General features: G+C 49.0%; 1 protein-coding gene across 7 annotated transcripts in view; it reads left to right on the forward strand.

Moving 5' to 3' along the window:
• The window catches only part of LOC119395590 (mitogen-activated protein kinase kinase kinase 7), a 326,442-nt gene that overhangs the window by 137,669 nt on the left and 161,727 nt on the right, over nucleotides 1-27,046 (forward strand). For 3 of the 7 annotated variants that reach the window (XR_007416461.1, XM_049416687.1, XM_049416692.1), the window contains exons 10-11: nucleotides 1,091-1,218; nucleotides 2,937-3,081. The exons of 3 other annotated variants lie outside the window; for them this stretch is intronic. Coding sequence is in view for 3 of the 4 variants with exons in the window: in XM_049416687.1 (XP_049272644.1) it covers nucleotides 1,091-1,218; nucleotides 2,937-3,081 (273 nt within the window). In the remaining variant the exon portion in view is untranslated. The remainder of the gene's footprint in view (nucleotides 1-1,090; nucleotides 1,219-2,936; nucleotides 3,082-27,046) is intronic. One more of the 7 variants, XM_049416691.1, reaches the window with a different exon arrangement.

Below are 27,046 nucleotides of genomic sequence, written 5' to 3' on the forward strand. Positions count from 1 at the left end.
CAACCACCATAGCAAAGTACCCTTTGAAAGTTCTTTATACAGAGTTATAAATTATACGAACGGTGCTCGTAGTTCTTAAGATTAAATTATGTGTGAAAGATAAAAAAAAAGCTTTTTGTGTTGAGAGCAAGACAACATTTTTTAATTGCTTTTGCAACTGCTGCTAGAATCCACATGAGGCTACCATCGCATCCAGATTTTGTCCCCATTGGCTCTATGGGAATATCACTGCCCCGACTGTTCTCCCAACGCAATCTTGTAGAATGAAGCGTCGACAGATTCTTGGGCAGTTGCTCTCTCGAGACGACCATCGGCTGTATTCGGTTCTCTTCGGTCCACACCAGTCTGGCAACTCGTTCTCACTTGTAGACACCCATGCATGTGGTGCTAATTTCGTTAAGACATTGTTGTCCGTGGCGCCTGACGCACGTGCGCAGTCGTGTATGAAGATGTCGAGGTAGCCATGCACAGCTGGTGTGTCAGATTTGGTCACGCAGCATCCTGGAATCTGGTGACATCGTTGAGAAAAAAGCTGCCGACCTTGCTTTTAATCTGGCCACGGAGGACATCTTTGAGTGAGCTGTCGACAAGATGTCCCAGGCTCACAATGTGCACTGTTGTTAGGTGCCATCAAGTCACTGTCGGATGCTAGTGGCACCATCAACGCCTCCAAGATCTGTTTGAAGGAAAGAGATGACTTTTAAGGGCTTGTTTTTCTTTGTTAGACACAGTATTAATGAGAACTAACAGACAATAATGCCAAGGAAAGGCATTATTGGGATTATTGTCCTTGACAATATTGTCTGTTAGTTCTCATTAATGCCGTGTCTAACAAGATCTGTTTAGTGCTTCAAGCTTGCCTTGGCCCGGAGAATACCATATAATCATCTCATCAACAGGCAGTCTGGTGTCCTCTTACCTTGCACATTGGCTATGATTGAATAATTTGCATATGTTTGTGTGCTTATTTGTATATGTGTTGGGCCTTGTCGCAGAGTTGTGAAACGAAGCTCGGCGAATGGCTTCACAGAAACGAGGGGAAAGGCGCAAACTGAGAAAAATGTCCGGCAACAAATACGCATTTGTGCAGCCGAGTCGCTGGGCAGTGACGAGTGGAGTGAGCCAGCTGGTCTAGGGACCAACCCGTCGTGGGGCTCCCAGCGACAGGCCACCTCGCTCGTGTTGCAGGGAGCTACAGACACCACCACAACCACCGAGGTGATTGTGCACCTCTTCCCTTACCCGAGATAAAAATTCTCGGGTGTCACACATTCTTCAAGGCTTTGTCTCTTCACTCTTCCCCCGAACGTGTCTTGGATTTCTTCCTTTATTTTCTGTTCTCAAGTGCAACGTGCGTAACCGTCGTCTACAGTGCCATCTTGAAATGTGTAAACAGTACGATATTAAATTGTGCAGATTGATGCGCAGCAGCCTCAATAAGACTCGGTGTAATATTTTATATTTGACATATAACAAAGTACTATTTCACTTTTTATAACGTCATGTCTATATAACACATATTTCTGAGCTCAGTATGATTGTAGTTGACACGCGATTTTTGTGAAATCACAGAGGAGGAGGGGCAGCAGATGCTGAAGGCTGGCTTCCCTCCCTGCCACAAAATGTCTCAGCCTGAGCTTTTGCAAGATCAAGGAAGGAAGAGAGGGTGCCCTGTGTATTTTCTTCTTTTTCGATTAAAAGCTCAGTGGAAATTCGTGACTAGTTTTTCTCCTGTCCTGTCTGACTGGCCCAGCCTACTAGACTTGGGTAACTGCACGTGTGCGGAGCGTGTCGTCTTGCTGCTGTCCGAGTACAAGTGCCTACATATATTCGGGTGAATGTGCTATCTCGGACTTCCAGTCATAGCGAGTTGTACATGGTCTGGACCAAGTTTCAGTGATTCCTTGTTGAGCGTAAATAGACTGTTTGCGAACAGTGCGAGTGCCAAAACCCCAGCGTTGATTGGCAAAAATTCTTTCTGCAAGGCAGCACCGCGTTTGTCTGCGTTGCTTTGATGGAAATTTCTGCAAATTGCCATTTCCTGAAGTTACAGCATTTAGAAATTGGCTTAAAATTAGGGGTGTGCGAATATTCCAGCCTTCGATTAATTTTCTAATAGTGTTTGATATTCGATTCGATTCGCACCGCAACCTCACTATTCAAAGTATTCAAACTTCCAGAAAATAAATATAACGGTTTCATTTGCTTACAGTCAAATTACAGCACTTGTAAATGATGTCTGTAAACCCAAATCTCCTTGCAAACTTGGACGTATTGAAAGGCCGTCACCACACTATCTTAGACAAGGCATGTACCTCGATCACTGCACACAGACTAGAAGCATAAGCACAGCATTGCTTATGTCGTACTTAATTGAACGTAATGTGCACCCACTTTTCAACAGTTCTAAATAAAAATGCATCAGTGCTTAATATTACAAGGTCTTTTAAAACAATTTGCATGGCGCTATGTTCACAATCAGAAGAAAAAAAAGAACAAAGTGAAATTTATGCTGCTGGCAGTTCCGGTCCTTCAGTGATCCAGTTTTGCTGACTTTAAGGCCCCCAACTGTCTGTCGGATTCATTTTAGTGGTGCCCGACATAGAAACGAGCCCCTCGAAAAAACTCCTCTCGTTCAGCCCACACCTTCGAAGGTGGTGATACTGCTGTCCACCTTTTTCCCGAGAGCCAGCCAGCACGGCTCATTTCTCGTCACACAGTTAACCGCACACCCAGCACAAATCATGTAGCTAAGGATAAGAAAATGGTTCAAGAGAAACGTGCACTTAGCACTGCGTGGAACTGCAAGTGATGTCACCCAGTGCCGCCATGCTGTGACATACCTTGGGACAGGTTTATTGGAAAACAATATTTCAATATTTCACCCGTGTTAACCATTGGATGTGGCTTTGAGGACAGCGCGTTGTCTTGCTCAGGCCCATAGAAGCAGCCGAGAGCAGCCGCCACAAATGAGTGCCCCAGCGTCGTTGTCCTGCAGCAGTGAGGACTTGCAGCGGCTGACTGAGCTCTCCATCCAGGATGGGGCTGCGGGAGATGCCATCGTCCCACCATGGACACCTGGTGACTTTCATTCATTCTGCATCACAAGAGGACGTAAAATATGCTTCAATTTATACATGTGCTACTTAGCTTTGGATCACTGCATCGATGACAGAAAAAAAAAGAGCACACAGACAGGAAGGTGATGCGGTTATACTTACAACTGAACATTCATTGAAAACCAAACAAAATACATATGCAGTAAAAGCTTGTTAATTTGTATTTCATGGGTTAGTGCGTCGGTACCACGCCATCGTCGGTACCACGCGGCACTGACGACGTTTTGTGGAATGCACGCGCGATGTAGTTTATTCCATTCCCTTGTCATGCGGGCGAGTGTATATCGGGCAATCTGGGAGATGCTTGAACGAAAGACTTAAGGAGCACTATTATAACGTTAACTTAGCTGTTTCCTGTCATTTAGGCATACATTGCCGAGATTGTGCATGCGTTCCACGCTTTGAAGATACGCATGTGCTCAGCTGTTCTTCGGACCTGATGACAAGACTGATCATTGAAGCTGCACACACAGATAATAAGGGTGACGCATGTGTAAGCATGGCATCACTTGCACTGACCGAAAAAGAAAAACTGTTTCTTGATATGTGTCGCTAGGTGTTGACTGTTTGCAATGAGCGGAAGACCAATGTACCGGATTGTTGAAATTTTCTCTTCTTTTTTTCGTGTGCCTCCTCTACATATATATGATGCACTGATGCTAATAAAAAAACCAGTTGTGAGTAAGCGCTCGTGTGTGTGCCCTTCCGTCCTCGTCTCTTAGCGCTGTTTCATCACCGTATTTTATGGGACCGGAAAAAATGTCAGTTTCGCCGCAATGGCGAAGCAATGAATGTGATAGCAATAAATTGGAACGTAACACGAAGACCGGAAAGCAGCTCGAAATTGCCAGCGCGTCGCTTGAGCCCAAAGGACGCACGAAAAGAACGCATACAGGACGAGCGCGAACTATTATGCGTCACAGCTCGACACTTGAAGCGCACTGCTCAAACATAAAGCAGGACGCACAAAGCGAACGAACAGGTACACACAGGATGAGCGCGAACTAACTGTCACAGTTATTTCTGTTTGAACAGAGCGCTCCTTTCGCAAACGCGGCCGCTGTAGCGAGCGAAGTGACCTTCATACGCTCTGTGACTTCATCGCGGGGAAAGCACAAAACATACAACCCCCCGCTCCACCCTCCCGGCCGCCCCCTTCTTTCCTCGAGATAAGCGCACGTAGGCGACCACGCCCTGTTGGGCGAAGAGCAACGGCATTCGCAGGAGCGGGGCAACGACCTTCAAAGCGCGCCCCGCTCGCTTCGCGCCATCTCGGCGGTGACCAAGAAAGCATGCTGAAGTAAATGCTGTATATAAATAGCGCGCCGTTAGCAGGCTGAAGGACGGCACTCTTCGTGACCTAGCTGTCTAACGCCGCACGCTGCGAAGCGAGAGGTCGCCCGTTCGATTCCGCGCGTCAGAAAGTTTTTCTGAATAATTTTTCTTTGTGGCTTTTATATACAGTCAACGTCCGATTTGTCGGACTCCCTAGGGACCGCGAAATCGTCCGAAAAATCGGGCAGTCTAAAAAAACAAATTCATGCTTTTTTATTACGCTCAAGCGGTCAAATCGCCACGGCCACGTCCGAAATAGCGTTAGTGCCTCCCAGTACACTTATCAGGCATTTTGCTGCGTGCCCAGGCTCTCGCAAATAATTCGGTGCCTGCCGCGAACCCCATTAAACTACGTACGTGCCAACCACCACTTTTGCATCCGTGATGAGTGCCGCTGATAACAGCAAAGCACGGAATAGATTACGGCTCTCTCGCATGAAGCGTTTGTAAACGATGACGCGGAACACAAAGACTGTGGCGGAAGAGCGGACGACTCGTCCGGCTTTCCCCGATGCGTGTGCGCTTGTAAACGATGCGCACACACATCGTCGTATCGCCGCCGATACGCATTTGCTGCCGTGTGAAGCCGATCGTTTCTAGTTGTGTGCAGCGCATCGCCAACTAAGCTGACGCCGTCACTGTGTTGTTTCTATATCGTACACACGCATTTATCACGAAAGGGTTCGTGATGCGCACTTTGTTCCTGACCGCACACAGGCGCGGCAATGGCGAGCTGGTTTTGTCCGTGAAGCAACGCGTCTATGCGGCGCACTTAGCGGTCTCGCATAATGAGGCAGCAGGAATGGCGGCGCGGCGCATTTGGGTTCTCGCCAATTAAATGCGTGCAGTACGCATGCAATTGCGCTTGGCCACATGCACTCCCGAGCAGTTAACTTAAGATGCTTATCGTAAGGGTTCTCAGCGATTAAGCCGTACTGGCGCATTTGCCAGCTGCCACCATCACGCCTCCGTGCATTTCCGCTGCTTGTCAGTAACATCACACGGTGCCGTGATAGCGGCCCCTTTGAATTTCTGCTCTGCTTCACCCCGTAACGCTTCGGCATTGTGGCAAAGCTGACTTTCAGACTCTGCTAAAGTCGCAAACAGATAGACTCGCGAAAGCACTGGTTCGAACCTAAGAGATGATAGACGCGGCAGAGGTGGGGGCTTCAAATGATGCCTTTCGGACCTGCAATTTGGGCAGAAAGTCTGAAAAATCGGACGCGGAATACAGTCAACTGCCGATTTTTCGGACGCCCGATTTTCCGGACATGCTCGAAAATTCGGACGCTTTCGCGGCACCGTCACCAGCCCCATAGACTTCAATTTATTACAAGTCCAAAATTTCGCACGCTGAAGCTATTCCGCGTCCGATTTTTCGGACTTTCTGCCCAAATTGCAGGTCCGCAAGGCATTATTTGAAGCCCCCACCTCTGCGGCGTCTATCTCGTAGGTTCGAATCAGCGCTATTGCGAGTCGATCTGTTTGAGACAGTAGCAGAGTCCGAAAGTCAGCTTTGCCGCAATGCCGGAGCGTTATGGGGTGAAGCAGACCAGAAATTCAAAGGGGCCGCTATCGCGGCGCCGTGCGGCGCTGTGAAATATGGAAGCTAGAAACCAACTCGCCCAACATATAACCTTGTTTACGGGTGAGAAACAGCGCTAAAAAGACGGGACAAGAAAGGACACGAGACGACGGCGCTGACAGCGCCGTCGTCTCGTGTCCTTTCTTGTCCCGTCTTTTTAGCGCTGTTTCTCACCCGTAATCATGAACCAACCAGCCCAAATGCGTACCCTTCTACAGTTCATATAACCTTGTGTTACGGATAAGCAGCGGAAATGCACGGAGGCGTGATGGCGGCAGCTGGCAAACGCGCCGGTACGACTTAATCGCTGACAACCCTTACGATAAGCATCTTCAGTTAACTGCTCGGTAGTGCACGTGGCCTAGCGCAGTTGCATGCGTACTGCACGCATTTAATTGGCGAGAACCCAAATGCGCCGCGCCGCCATTCCTGCTGCCTCATTATGCGAGACCGCTAAGTGCGCCGCATAGACGCGTTGCCTTCGCGGACGAAACCAGCTCGCCACTGCCGCGCCCGTGTGCGGTCAGGAACTAGGTCACGAACCCTTTCATGATAACTGCGTGCATAGGCGTGCGCAGGGTTCTCCATCAGGGGGGGGGGCAAAGGTTCATCGCAGCGCCCCCCCCCCTACTAAGTCAATGTAGGGCGCAGATTTTGCGCCCCCCCCCCCCCCTCTTAGGTGACTAGAAGGGTCATTGTACGGGGCAGATTTTGCGCCCCCCTCTTAGGTGATTAGGGGGGGCGGCCCCTCCTGTGCGCACGCCTATGAATGCGTGCGTACGATACAGCAACAGTAAAGTGACGGCGTCAGCTTAGTTGGCGATGTGCTACACGCAACTAGAAACGATCGGCTTGACACGGCAGCATATGCTGCGTATCGGCGGCGATTCGGCGATGTGTGTGCGCATGTTTACATGCGCACACGCATCGGGGAAAGCCGGATGAGTCGTCCGCTCTTCCGCCACAGTCTTTGTGTTCCGCGTCATCGTTTACAAACGCTTTATGCGAGATAACCGTAATCTATTCCGCGCTTTGCTGTTATCAGCGGCGCTCATCACGAGATGCAAAAGTGGCTGTTGGCACGTACGTAGTTAAGCGGGGTTCGCGGCAGGTACCGAATGTATTTGTGAGAGCCTGGGCGCGCATCAAAATGCCTGATAATTGTACTGGGAGGCATTAAAGCTATTTCGGACGTGGCTGTAGCGATTTGACCACTTGAGCAGAATAAAAAAGCATGAATTTATTTTTCGGACTGCCCGATTTTTCGGACGATTTCGCGGTCCCTAGGGAGTCCGAAAAATCGGCAGTTGACTGTAGTTTCAGCGTCTGAAATTTTGGACGTTCTAATACATTGACGTCTATGGTGCTAGTGTCAGTCTGAATTTTCGAGCATGTCCGGAAAATCGGGCGTCCGAAAAATCGGCAGTTGACTGTATATATATTAGGGGTGTGCGAATATTCGAGTTTCGAATTCGAATCGAATAATACCTAATCGAATAATTCGATTCGACTTTCGAATTGCTAGTATTCGAAGTTTCGAATAATTCGACAGGACGAATATCTAAAACGCGACAAAGGTCACTGGTGCAACTTGGTTAGGGTGGCGTGGCTAAAAGTAACGCTAATGTCGTTACAGTCGGCCTTTCTTAAAACTTTCAGTGATATCCTGGTTCAAAGGCGAGCGCATGTTTATTTTAAAGGAGATTATGTCATTTCTGCACGTAAAAAAACACACACGAGAAAACTGTCTAGGCCTTCACAACTTCGTTTCCGAAACGAAAGCACGGACTTCTTTCGTATAGTTCGGTCGCGTATGCCGCAAGCACCGTAATGCGTCCTGACTTTGATCCGCGAAACCCCCGCTGATTGGCTTCACATGGAAAAATTTGTTCACACTGTGTCACTGCCGCACCACACCACACGTTCAGAAACGTCCATCGTTCCGGCGCGCAGTTGAAACGCTGCTGTGAACGGGCGCCCGAAGGTTTTGGGGCCCTGAGCACTGATGACGATGAATCAGAACATTACCGTTGTTGTTTCTTTCAATTTTCCATAAAAATTTTGGTATTCGATATTCGATTCGATATTCGATGTTTTTGGCCACTATTCGACACTATTCGATTCGAATTCGATTCGAGATTAAATTTCACTATTCGCACACCCCTAATATATATACACATGTACATATACGGTGCATGACGACGGCGATGGCAAAATCCAGCCGAGACTGTCCGTATAATTGCTATCACAATAAAATGGCTGAATTAACCGAATGCCGAATTATCAAAAGTATCAAGGAAGAAATTAACAAATGTCTGTTAATCAATGCACTTTCATTTTTTTTATGAATACCTAAATCCAGTGCTTATTTTGCATAAGAGCAGTGCAAAAGCCGCTATTTGTGTAATCCTGTGACTTCATTCTCAGTCAACCACAGCGCCTGACTACCGAGTTTAATTAGGCCAAAACGTGCTCGGCACCCCTTCCATATTACGTACCGCCAACACCACCAAGTGCATGTGACGATTCTTTCGCAGGTAAAATGGTCGGCAATGGATAGTTCGTCCATCATAATGTAGCAAACGCAGCTGAAAGCTCTTTGTCTTCAGCAGCTTCCTCCGTGTTTGAGTTTTGTGACCTTGCACGCACATTCTGTCGAGTTAAAACGAAGCTGCTGAGTGCCGGATCCACATGTGGACAAAACCGAGGTCATCAAGGGGGTTAAAATAGATTTGACTTGAACCTCCTTGGTTGTCGCTAACAGATCACCATATCGATGCGGACCATATTTTTGTCGTCTGCGAACGCAGTTTTCGCTATTTTGCGTCGCAAATTTGCAGCACTCTGAGGATTGTCTGAATTAACTGGTTTGCTACCAAATGTGACCGATTTAACAGAAGTTTGATGCCATTAAACAATGCATATGCTGGCCAGGACCAGGGAACACATCCGAATTATCTGATTTTTCGGATTAGCGAGGTCAAATTAATGAGCTTGTAATGTATATAGGAAAGTTAAGTGACCACGTGTAACAAATCAATAGGCACAAAGACATAGTTATCTAAGGTGGCCCTCTGGATAATCTATTTCAGCTTTTTGCAGTGTAATCGACGGTTGAGCTGTACACTTCTCTCCACCCTGGTGTATGAAGAATGCTGCAGCAATCTCACATGACGTCCTATCTCTAAAACGCACCAACACCCTAGCACCAGATAAGGGGGGGTGTGCACAAACACCAGTGACCATGCAGAACCAAATTTTAAGAAGGCTGCCCTTCTAACGAGATTCATGAGGCAGTTGTTGAGAGAATATCCAGTTTGCCCTATGTCCATTTTTTTAGCTTTTTTCATTATGAAGTAGCAACCCATTTAACAATCCATTCTTCTGAGTTACTTAAAACAATTGAGTGTTTGTGTTAAACGACCCCTGACAGCAAAATTTTTGTTGGTGACATTTTTACTGTAATTTGTAGCTTTGTGTCTGGTAATCTCTGAGTTAAATCGTAAATGCTCTAGCGTATCGTATAACTGATTCTAACATAGTTAATTGCGACCATTTTAGCGTCACTTCAAAATGCCTGCCTAAAAACCACAAGAAACCAGTGCCCCATGCGGGGGAGCGTCAAAGACCACGTGCACTCAAGCTGTGGTAACGTTGACAGCGTGGTTTTCAAATCTGGGCCCCGCGTGCAGTAGAGATTAGAAGTATGTGGGTGCCTGTTAAGCGCGTGTCCGTTCACGAACGCTACCTCGAGAGCAGCCCGACAACACAGCGAGAGGGGTGAGGAACAATAGGCCTCGCCGGGTGCCAGTCGCGCTATTGTGTGTGCCCCGCAAGCCTTCTGTGACCTCCACAATACTTGCTTTACTCGAGGAACGTCACGCGGGGCCTCGATCTACGTCATACCAGGATGTCGCGAGGTGCAGCCAACTCAAATGAGCACTCACGCTTACTTTAAAAACCAAATCAAGATATTTTAAAGGCAACGTTCGCCACTAATACCGTATATACTCGCGTAATGAACCCTCTTTTTTTTCAGAAATGTTGATGCAAATTTGGGGGGAGGGTTCATTACGGGGAAAAAAAATTGCGGTAGGTATAAAAGTTGAAATTTCGCATGGCGGTGTTCAGAAATTCTATAATTATACCTCAGTCTTTAAAAAGTAAGCGCTTGCACGTAATGTATGCGGAAAAAAAAAAGTTTTATTGATGACACCAACCGGCCACTCCTTGGCGCTCCTACTCGCTTCCATCGCCGTCTTCCTCGCTTATGTCACTTGCTGTTGCCGCCTCGTCATTGCCACACCACAGCGCATCGCCTTCTGTACCGTCCAGGCTATTGGAGATCCCAGTCTTCTTGAAGCTCCGGACGATCATATCGCTCGAATCTGGCTCCACGCCTCCTGAATCTAGCGGCACAGCATCTCGCTGGACGGTCTCCTTATTTTACCGGCAGGAGTCAGGTCGTGGTTTCCGTCGGCCATCCACTCCGTGTACAGCCGCCGCACGTTGTCCTTAAAAAGGCTTATTAATGGAAACGTCAAGGAGCTGCAGCACGGAGGTCAGGCCACCGGGGACTTTTTTTTTCTTTCCGAGGATCAAAGTGGGGGGTGGGTTCATTATGCGAGTGGGTTCATTACGCGAGTAAATACGGTAATCGGTCAGAAGTGCCCCCGTATACAGGAAAGTCAAACAACACAAACATCTCGAGCTTTCAGTTTTGGTGTCAGGGGTCCTTTAAGGAGGCTATGTTGATTTCTTGTAGTGTAAGCTACGGGTAAAATTAAACCTTGGTATAATGAAGTTTTTGATACACTTGAAGGTTTCAGTTTTTATAGCTCCATGTCCATGGAATTCCATGTATTTGTTTTACCTCATTATAACAAAGCGATTTTACCCCCGGTATCAGTATAGTGGAACCCCAGTGGGGAAGGCAAGGCAATTGCACGCTGTGTGACGGAGAGCAGCCATCAGTGCGGGCAGAGGTTGCATGTTATTGATCTCCTAACATCCTGGAAACCAATAGCATGCACATCACATCGTCACAGCATTTTAGCTTTACACGCAACATATGGGCACGGTGAGGAGGACATTGCCAGCCTGGCATATCTCAAGTTGAACAAAATGTTCATTACTGACAGCCACCCCGAGTTGCTCTTCACCTGAATCCACCTCTTTCATGATGCCCCGAGTGGAAAAGTTGCAAAAGGCCCTCCATCTTGGAGGCTTTCCTTCGGGCAATACCGGTGGTCCTGGCCCCTACCAAAACGGCAGAGGGCGGCACAAGAAAATGAGAAAGGCGGATCTCGAGCTCACCAGGTTGGAAGGTCCACATTGGCATTAGCAGCGTCCGTCAAATCATTTGACAGGCCCTGCGAATGCTTATGTGAACTCCGTCATTGTTTGCACTGTGGGGTTGTTCAACACACTGCTTTTATTAAAATAGCAGTGCTCACGTGCACTGCGCGCGAGTTAGCCAAAGTTGAATTGCTTGTACATATTTTTCTTTTCTTTTCTAAAACTAAGCCTTCTTTGTTATGCAGGAGTGTGCTTAACTGGGCTGGTTGGTACATGATTAAGGCGAGAGCAAACAGCGCAAACAGCGTGTTTTTGTTGTTCTTCTGCACAGTGCTTCCGCGTATATTGCATATCCAAGCAATAAACCAGTGGTTGTTAGTTCAGCGCTTGTGTCTGTCGTTCTTCTTCTCCGTCTCGTGTTTAGCGCTGTTTGCTCTCGCTTTAATTGTTTGTTATACTGCTCCAAATTTGGGATTTTGGGTTCCTAAAGCAACATTTTGCTGCTCCAAAAATTGCTCCAAATCCTGTTTCAGCTGTTGCATCTCTGGTACACTGCTCTTGGATGGTTTGTGCGGCTTGATAAGCGATGAACTGGCAGGGTGGCTGAAACTTCAATAGGAACATGATAAAACTTGTGAAAGAGGTTTAGTCTGGATATATGACATCGTAAGTCTAGGTTAGTAAGGTGACCACGAGCTTCAAGTTTGGAAATACTGTATTTATAGGAATACTCAGAGCAGATAAAACGAGCAGAACAATTTTGAATTGATTTTAAAATGTTAGATAGGTTAGATTGGTGAGGATCCCGAACAGAGCATGCATATTCTAATTTAGCACGAACAAATGTAATATAGGATATTAGTTTAACTGACGGGGGCGCAGGTCTTATATGCCAACGTAGAAAACCCAAAGTGCAATTCGTGGAGTTAACTATGTTAGTCATGTGGGCTTACCAGTAGATATTACCGTATTTACTCGAATGTAATGTTTGTTTCCAGACTTTTGCTACCCAAAGTTGACCCTCACATTACAATCGAATATCGATTGTCTAAAAAGTGCAATGATGCACCCCACAGTTTTGGCCATTTCGCAATTCATTTTGGCAACATGTGACAGCCAAATGCCATTTGTATCCAGTACAAGCCAACAACCGTTCTCTTTGTTTCCGTTCTGTGATGATGTCAGCATAGAGTTTCCTACAATTTTCCCATTCCCATTTCTACAATACTTACTAAAGGGAACTCTGGCACTAGTGCCTATGGGAGCTGCAACGCATGGCGCTTCAGCCAGCATGGGAATGATAGGTAGTACACGGATTTGTCTAGACTTAATTTTTTCGGCTCCGTTTGGCTCCGCGTCGCCTGCTTCCGCTTTGTCGCATAACGAAATTCAGCAAAAGTCAGCAGTTACACTTGACCACTTTAACCTTTTTAGGCTCACCAATTCAAATCTGGTCACGAAGTTCACAACGATCCATCGTTTTGTCCAAAACACAGCAATAAGCAAAGCCACAAGTGCGTTCAAAGCCTTAAAGGCCAACTCCGGCAATTTTTCGAGGTCAGTGGATCTCAATAAAATTCAACGGGTACGTTCCTTTTCACGTTCCCGTTATTTATGCCAAATTACAAGCTGGAGAGATGCGCAGCTTCGTTACAAATGAATTTTATTGAATGCCCAGACTCTCCCCACCTCGATCCCCAGAATTATTGGCAACATTGTGGGCGTGACGTCATTTTTGGCAAAGCGGAAGTGATGGAACCGAGGGGCCACTAGAGCGTATGCTATTGCAAGGCAACAATCGCGAGTGTTTGGCCAGCACTTCGTTGGCTGGACGTGTGAATTTCGGTTCCTTGTGGTAGTGTGTGCGATGGGTGGCAAGTGGTGTTGCATCGTGGGCTGCACACGATTCCCCGTTGGCCGTCACGAAACACTCGCACCTAACGATTACCCTGCATCTTTATATTAGAGTGTTTTAGAATGCCGGTTTACCGCACGGAAAGTACGGTAATACCGTACTGGCTAAAGAATGCACATGCGTGAACATCACCGAAACACTTTCCGTAACATATACAGGGTGCACCGTGACCGGACCTATCAGTATACAGTGAGCTGCGCATCGTGCGAAACAACGTAACCTAATCTAGTAACGCTGGTGCAAAAGGTGGCTCGTATTTTTGAACTCCTTCGGCCGTACCAACGCGATGTTGAACGCCGCTATTGCCTAACTTATGCACTCTTCCCATAGCAATATTAAGAAGCTTTAGTTAGTCCGCAAAGTTCTCAGCGATAGCATTTTACCCGATCGCGACCCCACAAACTCGAGCAGCCTGGACCGGTGGCTCCACCTGGCGGTGGAATGCGCAATTGGGCAAGCAAAGAACTAAACAGGTGTGTTCCACTTCATCGAAGAGGAATGGCCATTTTAGTTGGCCTCCAAATGCATCGGAATCGCAGCTGTCATTTTCCGACAGCTCCGAGGAGCTTGTGCACGTACGTGGCACGGTCAGTCACACACAAGATATATTTCTGATGGATTCACCTGTCCCCTGAGCGTCTGCTCTTTGCCGCTTTCGCAGCTTTCATACTACGTGCTGGAGGGACCGGCATGCCTTGCATGATTTCCGGTTTTTGCCGACTTATACGTCACGCGAACACAGTATGCTCGGTTGGGTTTCGGTTTCGGTGTTGCGCTTTTTTGCTTATTTAAAATTATTCTCCGATTTGCCGAGTATTTCTGCTATCGGGCCCATGACAGGAGCATCTCAGGAACATAAAAGCACCATTACTTTGGCATGGCCAAAAAATCGTCGGAGTTGGCCTTTAAGCATGAAGACTAGGCAAATCCGTGTGCTACCCATCATTCCCATGGTGGCTGAACAATCGCAGCGCCAGAGTTCCCACTAGGTAATTGTAGGAAACTCTATGGGTGTCAATGATGTCAACCCTAGGGATTTATCCCTAGATCTAGGGGTTTTCTATCTCTCTCAGGGATTTGGCGTCTATTAAATCTAGGGATTTTGTAAGGCTCTGAAAATGTTGCACTATGGGGCCTAATGAGAGGCATTACTGCATAACCACGCTTTTTGAACTAGAAAGGCTATAAGAAACGATGATTTTTGCTATTTACTCTTTTTGATTTATGAGAGCTTTGGTGTTTTGCTTGGCCAAGTGAAAGCGATAACATTTCTGTAACGCGAGATTATTATACGCTGGATACTGGGGGAAATGAAACTTTGGCATCGTAAAGCATGCACGTGGGTATCATCATGAGTGCCCTGAGTAATTGCTGCTTTGTAGTGCACATGAAAACATGCCAAGTTCATGTTTGCCACGTGCTTTCACCGCACAAAGTCTCCATGTCTAATAACTTCTGGACCAGGAGACTTTGAGAGAAAGAGAGCGAAAGTAGGACCGACAATTGGGCGAGTTGGTACAGATTCGTCATTATGGAAACATTGTGTCAGAAATAGACTACAGGACTGTCCATGTGTTTTCAGTCTTTCCTAAGAATGAGAATAGGGACAAAAATATCTGATCGAAAGGACACAAGATGGCCATCAGCCAGTGAAAAAAGGGCCCTGTATATCTAGTGCAAATCATGCAACGCTGATTGCAAGTACAAGAAAGGGGCTACAGACTTGCGATTGACCTGAACGATCACATATATGCCTTCAATGACTGGGCAAAGTGAACTTGACAAATTTGTCTGTCTTTGTAGCAACTGGCGCCCTTTGCAAGCCCTTTATGTGCAATTACTCCACTGAAAGTTCACAAAACGACGTTAAGTGGCTGTTAATGATTCTTTTTACTTCTAATAAGATTCAGATGAATTGGGCCACTGAGCAAACTATATTTATGCTTTGTTAAAGGTGAATTAACCTGAACGACTTCAAAAAATCAATCTAGGGATCTTTCTTGCAATCTAGGGGCCAATCTAGGGATAAAACGTTGACTTGGTTAAAATCACTGGATGGCATGCGCTACGCGTTCGTGCTTATGTCTTTGTGTGTGGCAATCTCGGTGGCTTTGGCTGCTCTCGGTGTTTCGAATTCCCTTCGGCTCCCCTTGCGATGGGAACGTGTTGCGCTCAGTACGACGCCTGTTTCAAGAGCCGTGCTATATTGACGGCCGAGAAATCAATTCAACTGCTGCCCGAAGCCTCGACGTGAGTGAGGTGACCATCTGCAAGTGGCGGCTCCAGCATGAGCTCCATTCAGGTGCGAGCACGGCTGAAAAGGTTTCTGTGAGCCTCGTCGGGGCCGCCATTTCGAATTGGAATAGCGTGTCGCTGATTTCGTTACAGTACAGTGCAGGCGCCGTACGGCGGTCCATATTGAACTGACACAGCTGAAAGCGAGTGATGTCGCTCAGCAGATGGCCATCCCGTGAACAAAGTTCAACACGTCCCGTAGGTTGCTTCGAAACACCACATTTGGAGACATTGTTTGAAAAATAAATGCTGCTTTTTATGCCTCCGCTGGCCTTACATTACATTGGCGATCTTGTCTCTGTGAGGAAGAAGATCGGCACACACAGAATTCCATCACCATCGGCTGGCTCATACTGGCCATTCGCTCTCTGGCTACACCCTGCCTGCTGTTTCTACGATCGTTGCCGTCAGTAGACCTCCATAACACTTCTTTTTCTGTTGGACGCAATGAAAAGTCTCTCCCCGCGTTACCTTCATGGTTTTCTTCTTTCTTCCTGGACACTATGGAAAGTCACCCCTCGCGTTATAATCGTGGTCATGTTACAATGGAGGAAATACGGTACTTGAAAATGTTGCGCCAAGATATTTGTAAGAGTCGGTGGATGAAATTGCAGAGCCGGAAATGGTATGTTCTGTTGGCTGGTGATGAGGCTTGCGATGAAAAGATACCAATTAACTTTTTCTTATGTTTAATGACATCAACCAGTTGTCACACCAGGATTTTATAAGGTTGACGTCATTTTGAAGAATACAGTCGAACCCACTTATAACGATCCCACATATAACGATCTATCGGTTATAACGACCATATTTGGGTGCACTTACGATTTTCCTATGCTAACCATTGAAGCTGCGTCCACATATAGCGAACATTTTTCAAAGCCTCTTACTTTTACAACGAACACTTCAGACACGGTCGCGGTAAAAATATGGCGCATACGAAGCGAAAGAAAGTTAAAACAGGCCTTCTAAAGCGCGAGAGGGGCGCGCGCTCGCGCGTGCCCCGCTCCAGTTTATTCGCGACTAAGATATCCCTGATCGGCGAGCACCGCACGCAGATTTCGGACGCTGCGAGCGAGGTCGCTCACTTTTCAGGCGTTTCTTCAGTGGTACAATGGCAGTGAGGAAAAAAAAAATAGTAGGCAGCATGAAGCCTTGCGGTCAGCTTTCGCACAGTAACCTTTCCTGACGCTGTTCTCTGCAGCTACGACCGCCTGCGATGAACTAAACAATGCCTTGGAACGCAAGAAGGCATAAATGCAAGAAGTGATAACCGCGATAACTTTCCATCGCAAAAAGGTTCACTGCGTCCCTAAACTCGTCGACGCCACAATGTGCCGCAAAAGGTCGTCCGTCTTTTCGGTAACGGCAGAGACCGGTCGATCGGTGATTACGACTTCCGCGCGATTGCGGCGATGCTTTCGCGGATAAGCATCAGAAAAGAGCGAAGGCGAGGTGGCGGCCGTCGATGAGCGTGCCATTATGACTTATAGCCGACAACCTTATATCACAGTCATCCGTAGATATCTGCTCGGCTGCGCGTGTGGCGTACTACGCCGTGCACTGCGGATTGACGGTGGTACGAGCGCGCCATGCTTAGTCATGCTGCCGTTCGCAAGTTCGGCGCCGCCGCGTCGTGCGAGACCGCTTTAAAGTGCGCGTCGCTTTGTAGAAAGGAAATTAGCTGTTGTTGAGCGGCGCGGGCACCGAGAAACATCGATGCACTGACAGCGAGCGTATACTGCCTGTTTGACTAGGTGACAACTGAAGTGCGCCGCGCATCGTCGTGCAGGGCCGCGAGAGCATCGCGGAGACGTAGAGTGCGCGTTGCTTGGAAAATGGTTGTTTTCGCCGCGTTGAACGAAGAGGCTAGTCGCCGCACCCGTGCACGGTCCGGAGTGAAGCAAGCACGAAGAACGTACAAACGCGCGCATACGGCATACAGCAAGCGGCCCGGCAGTGACTCCGCGACCCGAGTAGGCGACGCGCTGCACGCAACTAGCCAGGGATGATCGGCTCCACGTTGCGGTACCGCGCTTCGGTGAAACGGTGTCAGCTCATTGCAGAGGCGGTTAATTCACTCGTGAGCACGCAGCGGGCGTCGCTTCACGACGCGAAAAGGCTTAGCTTGTCACCGAAGGGGTTGATAGCACTTTAATAAAAGTGCACGAAGAAAAAAAAAACGACTTGGCCGTTAAGCGCACGTTTTTAAGGGCGAGTCCATATACAACGAACTACTGATATAACGACCACTTTTCGCGACACTTTCGAGTTCGTTATAAACGGGTTCGACTGTATTATATATAATATCTGCGCTGTTTGTTATGGGATGGGATACGACGCAGTCATCTGCAAAGAGGCGAATGTTAAAAGAGACGTTAGCTGTAAGGTCATTAATATTGTAGCGGTGAAGGAACAAGGCATTCACCAGTGGGACGATCTCCTGGTGCGAAGCGCGAGTGCTGATCACGGGCTGTGGTCGCAGAGCCTGTTTGTTTCTCGCTGTACCCTGCTGTCTGCCTGCTACTAGAAGTCGTCAGTAAATTACATTTCAAAGTGCTGGAGGAGCTGGGTAGTTAAATCTGGAACTTCGAAGCCGGAAGCTGCCCACTGCGCCGACAATGCCTGATCAGACCACCGAGCAAGGCACCGCCCAACAAGGCACGGCCCAGTCGCCACTGGTCATTGTGCCTACCACCCTGTGCCAACACGATCCCCCCTTCTTCAACGGCACCGTGGACCAAGATGTAGAAGATTGGCTGCTGTTATTTGAAAGGGTGAGCGCCGCCAACACGTTGGACGACCCCTCGAAATTAGAGCATGTCCCATTCTATCTCAAAGACGTCGCCAGCCTGTGGTTGTGGGCCGCTTTCAAGACCATCTTGGCAGCTGTGTTTGGTCGCCCTGCAGTACGCAAGCTCCATGCCAAACAGTGCCTACGCGGATGTGCGCAAAAGCAGGGCGAAAACTTTACCAGCTACATCGAAGATGTCATCGATCTATGCAAGCGCCTGAACCCTGAGATGACTGAACAAGACAAGATCAGACATATCTTGAAAGGCATAGACGATGATGCTTTTCAAATGTTGCTAGTGAAGGACCCACATACCGTGTCCGAGCTTGTGACCTTGTGCCAGAGCTTCGAAGAACTTCGAAAGCAACGCGTCTCGGTTCAGAGGTCGACGACAGCAGACGGCTCCCTCGCGGCCCTGACCGTCGGTGGTGACAACACCCTGTTGGCACAGATAAAAGAATATGTACGCGAAGAAGTCGCTCGACAGCTCTCGTGCCTGTCGTATTTGCCGACCACCGAAGTGCCCACGAACTGCCTAACGCTGGCTGTCAGGCAGGCTATTCAAGAGCAGGTCTCCGAGGCGTTGCCGTCCGCCTCTCCACCGACACCTGTCGCCACACCACTGAATTATGCAGCTGCCGTGGCAAGGCCACCACGTCATCTGCCAGTATCGCCCCCACAACCTGTGGGACCGTGCACCATGCCATTTTCTGCTACACCGCAGCACTACGGAAATCCCTGGCGCACTGCTGACAACCGGTCCATCTGCTACGCTTGCGGAATTCCAGGTCACGTTGCACGCCTATGTCGTCGGCGCTTCGCGGTGAACCCGGAGGCACCAAGATATCCTGACTACTCGTTTCGGCCGCCATACCACGCGCCTCACATGCCACCTGAAGTTTATGAATGCAACGCGCAAGCTGCTCCCGATACCCAAACCTTCGCTTCTCGACGCTCTGCTTCCCCTTCACCAAGTTGTCATTCTGTGTCCCCTATGCGTCGACGACCCACCCTCACTGAGACGGAAAACTGACTGCCGCTGCTGCAGAGGCACGAGCTGCATCGTCGTCTATTCGTGTAAGTCCTCGCCTGTCCCCCACCAATCTTATTGATGTAACTGTCGAAGGTGTACGAGCACTTGCGCTCATCGATACTGGTGCCACAATATCCGTGATCAGTCAAAGACTGTGCCACTCTATTCGTAAAGTAACGACGATTCCTCCCGTGGTTTCCCTGAGCACTGCGAGCGCACAACAAATTGAGCCCGTTGCAGCATGTACAGCCAAAGTGGTAGTTCGAGACGTGTTGTACACCACTGAATTTCTCGTGTTGGCTTCATGTTCCCACGATTTCATTCTAGGATGGGATTTCTGATCACGTCATCATGCCGTTGTCCACTGCGCTCGGGCCGAAGTGGAACTATCTGCGTTTCGTGACCCGCGTTCTGTCGATGTGACCGTATCTGCTGTGACCAACCTTGTCGTCGCGATGGACATTCACCTCCCTCCTTTCAGCACCGTATTTGTTCCTGCCTACTGCACTTCCCTTTCTGACGTTACCGTTCTGTTCACGCCGTCTGACATCTTCGGTAGCCGCCACCACACGTCACTGCCATTCGCCGTTCTGGCGCTTCGTCAAGACACCACCAGAATATTTATTTTCCAATCCCAACTCGTTCCCTCTCAACTTGAGCCGCAACGAGACACTCTGCCACATCCAGCCTATCGATGAAAGCGTTATCGTGCCTATTGATTTCTTCAACACCAAGCTGAATGCGGAGCTGAACGCGTTGGTTCCTCACCTTGCTTCAGACAGTGTGTTCTCGGATGCATTTCACCGTTCTATCGACAGCCATCTCGCTACGGCTCAAGAAGAGCAGCTTCTTACCCTGCTGCACGAGTTCAGACGTTCGTTTGACTTCACCCAAGCGGCGCTAGGTCGAACAAACGCCGTTGTTCACACAGTTGACACTGGGAACAATACTCCTTTGTGCCAGCGCCCCTATCGTGTGTCACCAGCGGAGCGTCACGTCATTACAGAGCAAGTTGACGACATGCTCCAGCGCGGAGTCATCAAGCCTTCTTGTAGTCCTTGGTCTTCTCCGGTTGTACTCGTCAAGAATGAAGATGGTTCCATCCGATTCTGTGTGGACTACAGGCACCTAAACAACATTACGAAGAAAGATGTTTACCCTCTTCCCCGCATAGACGACGCCCTCGATTGTCCCCAAGGTGCCGAATTCTTTTCTTCGCTAGACCTGCGTTCGGGTTATTGGCAGGTCCCAATGGCCGAGTCTGTTCGCTCGAAAACAGTGTTCGTCACACCGGATGGCCTCTACGAATTTACAGTAATGCCATTCGGACTTTGTAATGTGCCCGCAACGTTCGAGCGAATGATGGACAGCATTTTACACAGTCTCAAATGGAAGACATGCTTGTGCTATCTTGACGACATTGTCGTTTTTTTCACCCGATTTCACCTCGCATCTCACTTGTCTGCGCAAGATTCTCCAGTGCCTTACCAACGCAAGCCTTCAGCTTAACCTGAAGGAATGTCACTTCGGGGCTCGGCAAGTCACCATGCTTGGTCATGTCGTTTCAAAAGACGGCATCCACCCCGACCCTGACTGTTGTATCTTGACAAAGAAAGACGGGAACCAGGCGAACTTGATAGCAGGGGCTTACTGCTTTATTCGACGCATCAGGGGCGTCTCAGTACAAGGATCGAAACATAAGACATGAGACAGATAATACAGATAGCTGCCGGCTTTTTATAGCCTTCACAAGGGCGTTACGTCATAGACACGTGGAATCGAATTTCGGCGTGCCAAAATTCGATGAATGTGCAGTGTTGTACCGTCATAGAAATGAAGAAACGCGCCTGATGATTGAAGCATGGCATATCGAGAATAGTGGTAGCGCATGTGTGAGCCAACCATCGATTAACTTGCATAAAGATGAAATCAAATGCCTTAACAGTTATCTTCAACGTTGACCGCCACGCGTGCCGGATTGATAGGTTCGCCTGTTGCACGGGCATGTGCAGATAAGTTTTCGTGCCTTCTTTCCTTTTCAGCCGTTGTGCGTCTCTTCAGTTGTTAGTCGGCGTTTGTGGTGTCCTGACTTCTTTCCTGTGTCCTTGTTTGCACGCCCTGTCTTTTTAGAATGAATACTTACCAACTAGCTCAGCTCTCTGTTATTCTAACTATCCTTTACGTTTTGCGCAATGGTCAACGGCAGAGTGTGGTCCTTCCCTTCATAGGTTACCCGAACTTCAACTTGCCCGATTACTGGAATCGAACTTCCATTGTAAGCTGTTAACCTTACGTTAGCCTTTCCACAGTGCTTGTGCGGAAACAATTTCCGGAACTCACTTTCGCTCATTATCGAGACTGCAGCTTCCGTGTCGACCTGCATCTCGACCTGTTTGTCGTCAATCAGTACGCTTACATTGTATGCCCCCGCCTTAGGCGTCATTTCCACTCTAAACAACACAGTTTCATCACTGGTAGCATCTACGTTTGTCACTGATCTAATTTTAGTTCTGCACATTTTTGCCAAGTGTCCCATTTTCGAGCATTTAAAGCACTTGCTATACAAATGCGGACACTTCTTCGTGACATGTGAGCTACCACATCTAGTACAGACAAGATTGGTCCTTTGAGGCGGAAAGTTCTTTTTACCTTGTGCAGAAGACTGCCGTTGACAGTTGACGTCGTCTTCAGTGGCACAGGCGCTGTTGGTCGCGTCGTTGCTCTGGACTTGCTTGTTCTGTCCTTGCGCTGCTTCCATTCCCAGCGCTTGCACTGTAAGCCTTTTCGAAGGTGAGGTCCTTGTCTTCCGTCGCGAGGAGCTTGCACTGGATAGCGTCGTTGTGTAATCCCACAATGAGGCGGTCCTGAATTGCCTCTTCAAGAAACGTGCCGAAGTTGCACGTGGCTGCCATCTTCTTGAGTTCCACGACAAAGTCACTGATGCCTTCACCTGGGCGTTGGTCTCTCCGGTAGAACTTGTACCGTTCCACTACCACAGAACACTTGGGCGTGTAGTGGTTTCGCAGGGTCTCCACAATATCTTCGTAGCTGGCTTCTACGGGAGTCTTCGGAAAAAGTAGATTTTGAAGCGTGATAAATGCGGCCTCTCCGATAAGTTTCAAGAACAGCTGCTGCTTCGTTTCCTTGCCTATCTTGTTAGCAGTTGCGAATGCCTTGCAGCGTTGCACGTAGACTTCGAAGTCACCCTTCTCCGGTGAAAACTGCGGCAGGTGAACCAGAACCCCGCCACTGTTCGCCATGGTAGTGGGCATTAAACCGTAGTCCGATTTCCAACATCTACGTCGCCATTGTTGTATCTTGACAAACAAAGACGGGAACCAGGCGAACTTGATAGCAGGGGCTTACTGCTTTATTCGACGCATCAGGGGCGTCTCAGTACAAGGATCGAAACGTAAGACATGAGGCAGATAATACAGATAGCTGCCAGCTTTTTATAGCCTTCACAAGGGCGTTACATCATAGACACGTGGACAGGCACGCAGGCAGTCAGCATAGTGGCCGCACCGATCTTATCACAGATAGCCTCCTGCATGTGCCCAGCCGAACGGCGTCATGCATGCCATTATTTATATGTAGCACTGACAAACTTTGCGCTGTTGCTGAATTTCCAAAGCCGGCTACAGTTAAAGAACTACGGAGCCTTGTGGGCCTGTGCTCGTATTTTCGTTGCTTTGTCCGGAACTTTGCTTCCATCATCGCCCCGCTCACCAAGCTCCTTGCTGGCCCTGCGGATCTTTCGAATTGGACACAAGCCTGTGACAGATCCTTCACTACACTGCACCAACTACTTACTTCGCCACCCGTCCTGCGCCATTACGACCCAACTGCGCCAACCGAGGTACACACGGACGCCAGTGGCGTTGGCCTTGGTGCAGTACTCGCGCAACGCAAACCTGGTTTTATGGAGTATGTGGTCGCCCATGTCATCCGCGCCCTCACTAAGGCGGAAGCCAACTGCTCTGTAACCGAAAAGGAGTGCCTCGCGATTGTGTGGGCGTTAAAAAGTTTCGCCCCTATTTGTACGGCCAAACTTTCGAGGTAGTGACTGACCATCACGCACTCTGTTGGTTGGCGTCGCTGAAAGATCCTTCTGGTCGGCTTGGACGTTGGGCACTTCGCCTACAAGAATTCGAAATTCGCGTCGTTTACCGATCGGGGCGAAAGCATTCTGACGCAGATGTTCTCTCACGATCACCCGTGAAATCCGATGAAAAGGAAAGCTCAACCATTGACTTTACCCTCACTGCTGTTAGCGTCACTGACATGCCATCTGAACAGCGAAAGGACCCTTGGATTGTCTCTCTCTTGAATATGCTCTCCAACTCATCAACTTTTAAAGAACCCCAGGTGGTCGAAATTTCCGGAGCCCTCCACTACGGCGTCTCTCATAATCATATCGTGGTTTTGGGACGTTAAACCCCAGATATCATCATCTCATCAACTTCCCCATACCCGCGGGCTCTTCGCCGCCAAGCAACGCATTTCGCAATACGAGATGCTGTCATGAGTAAAGGGGCACGGGGTGTGTGCCGGACAGCGCAATGCGTCGATGGTGTGCAGGGAATGGAAAAGTACCCGATGGTGTGCACCCCCGCCACGTCGACGCAAGCCATTGGCCGGAGAAAGACGCGTGCCACGCGACCCAAACTGAGGTGTGAAACCCCAGAGGAACTAGCAGTCATTGTTCGGTGGAGTCGTCGAGGAGCAAGGTGGTGCAAGCCAGCGTCGCACCCGCGACGAGAGCAGCAGGGCTGAGTTCTGGAGGCAGTGTTGTGCATGTCCCGGGAGGGTGGCCGTCGACCTCGGCGTCTACCGAGCGAGGCGTCCCGGGCTTGTGGCAGCCTCATCACGCAGTTCTTGTGGCACCTGCGGCACTACCACAGCTCAGCAAGACGACGGCGACCCACCGACAATCACCGGAGAGCCACGTCGACAGTTCGACCCGGTGGCACCGAAGGGGAGGCCAGGAGTTAGGCCTACCTGGACGAGACAGATGTTCTCGACAAAGGGCCGGAGGATCGGCGACGAGGACGACTAGCAAGGCGGCGAATCGACGACGACGACCCCAAGACGTCGACAGCAGCTGCGACGACGGGGCCGAACGTCGACTTTGACACTGGATCGAGGCGACGAACACACACGAAGTAAGAACGTTCGATTCGCGTAGCGAGACTGGGACGCCATAGTGGCCAGACTTTCGGGCCAGTAGAGCCGAGCTTAGTTAGAAGTGTTTGTTGTATTCTTTTGTACCGCTTGGCGTTTTTGCACATGTTACTCCTGATTGTAAATTTTTAGTGTGTTAATTTTTTAGTTTGCCGTGGTGTGGGATATAAAGTTTGTTTGCCGTGACGCCACGGTCTCCGGCCTCGCTCACTCTCCCAACTCCATCACATATTGCAAGCGCTCCCGAGATACGTGACAGATGCCCTTCTATACCATCGCAACTATCAAGTAGCGGGTCGTAAATGGCTGCTCGTCATACCCAGCCATATGCGGTCTGCGCATATTTTCACGCTGAACCGCAACATGCACACGCTGGTGCACTATAAACGTATGAGCGGATCCGCCAACGCTACTACTGGTGGGGTATGTACACATTTGTGCGAAAATACATTTGCTCATGTTCATTGTGTCAACAACTGAAGACATTTCCTCATTCACCCGGTCAACAGCAGCCTCTACCATGTCCTGCACACCCATTTGACCGTGTTGGGATTGACCTATACGGCCCACTTCTGTGCTCTGTTGCTGCTAATCGATGGGTGATTGTAGCTGCCGACCATCTGACAAGATACCGTAAAAACCGGAATATAGGTCGACCCCCCAAACTTTGAATCTCCAAAAAAGAAATTTAAAAAAATCACAGAGTATTGTGGCACACCCTTACCTTGATAAATATGCGACACAACCAGCTGCACTGTGGTGACATTTCTTTTTTATTTGGACACTGATATGTAGTTAAACGCCAGAAGGTCACAAATTGCTGTCACTCAGACTCGTCCGAACTTGAGTCGGACGACGCCTGCTTGTCACTAGTAACGTCCCAGAGTGCATCGTCCTCCGTTCCATCCAATGCGTTGCTGATGCAGCATTTGCAAAAAGACTTGCGCACCATCTCTTCCGGGACAGATTTCCATGCTGATGACACCTAGCCACAAACGGTCGCGAGAGGTGGACGTCGTAGGTGGCCAGCGGGGGTCTTGGGATTGTCGCCCAGCATCCACTCATTGTAGAGCTCGCGTGCGCGATCTTTAAAGGGTTTGTTGAGCACTACGTCCAGTGGCTGGAGGATTGATGTTAGTCCCCAGGGATCACGACAAGATCATTCTTGCCATCGGACAGGGCTCCCTTTACATCGGCCGTGAGGTGGCCTCGAAATGAGTCGAGGACCAACATGCTCGGTCGCTGAAAAAGCACACCGGGTCGCCGATTCCACACGAGCCGGATCCATTCGAGCATGAGGGACTCATTCACGAACCCTTTTTCGTTCGCCCTCACGATCACATCCCGAGGAAAGTCTTCTTTCGGTAGCCCTTTTCTCTTGAAAATGATATAAGGGGGCAGCTTCTTTCCATTGGCTGTGCACGCGAGCGTCACTGTAAATTGCGAATGCTCGTTGCCCATTGTCAAGAGCTTCACTTGCTTTGATCCTTTAGCGGTCACAGTCGTGTTCGAGGGCATATCAAACCAGATCGGAGTTTCGTCAGCGTTGCCCATGTGTCCCATCATGTAGCAACGCTGTCGACGAAGTTGTATGACGAAGCGCTGATACTTGACCAGCTTGTGATCGAAACCTTCGGGCAGTTTGTGGCACACGGAAGTACGCCACTGCAGCGCAAAGCCCTTCCACTTCATAAATCGGCGCACCCACAATGGCGAGCCCTTGAATTGCGCCCTCGTGAGCCCAGAGTCGCGCGCCATCTCGAGAGCTTTCACGTGGATGCACTCCGCCGTCACGGGTAGCAACCTTGCACACAGCTCCCGGACGAACTCGGCGAGTAGCGTTTCCTGTTCGGGGTGCACTGCAGTCCGTCCACGAAACGAAGTTTTTCTTTGGTTGCTGCAGCATGTGATGCGCTGCTTTTGGCTCCTCTAGTATCGGACGCTTTTCTCCGATGCACCGAATTCCCGTTGTGCCGCCAGGTTGCCGTGCGCTTCGGCATACTCGATAACTTTTTTCTTAAAGCCTATCGTAAACTGCCGTCGGCTACCACTCATTTCTGAAGGAAACAGAAAAATAAAAACAGCGGATAACCGAAGCAGCCACACTTGACAGAAGAAAAAGCAAAATGGCGTAGCCCAATGGTGCCGCGAGCCCGCCGCTGCTGATGCTCACGATGGCAATGGAGGCTTCCGACTTTATCTGCCCATTGTTGCGAGACTTCCACATTTTTTTCTGCCAATTACCGGTATATAAGACAAGGGTCGACTTTTCATGGTGTTTTTTTGAAAAAAAATTCAATCTGTATTCCGGTTTTTACGGTACGCGGAGACGGCAGCGCTACCTTCGGCTGGTGCTCGTGACGTTGCCACCTTCGTCTTGCAGCAGTTCGTTCTTCGTCATGGTGCACCACGGGAGCTACTGAGTGACAGAGGTCGCGTGTTTTTGTCTGAAGTTCTAGAACAGCTTCTTCACTCATGCGGTACAGTG

This window comes from Rhipicephalus sanguineus, chromosome 6, assembly GCF_013339695.2.
Source record: "Rhipicephalus sanguineus isolate Rsan-2018 chromosome 6, BIME_Rsan_1.4, whole genome shotgun sequence".
NCBI classification, from domain to species: domain Eukaryota; kingdom Metazoa; phylum Arthropoda; class Arachnida; order Ixodida; family Ixodidae; genus Rhipicephalus; species Rhipicephalus sanguineus.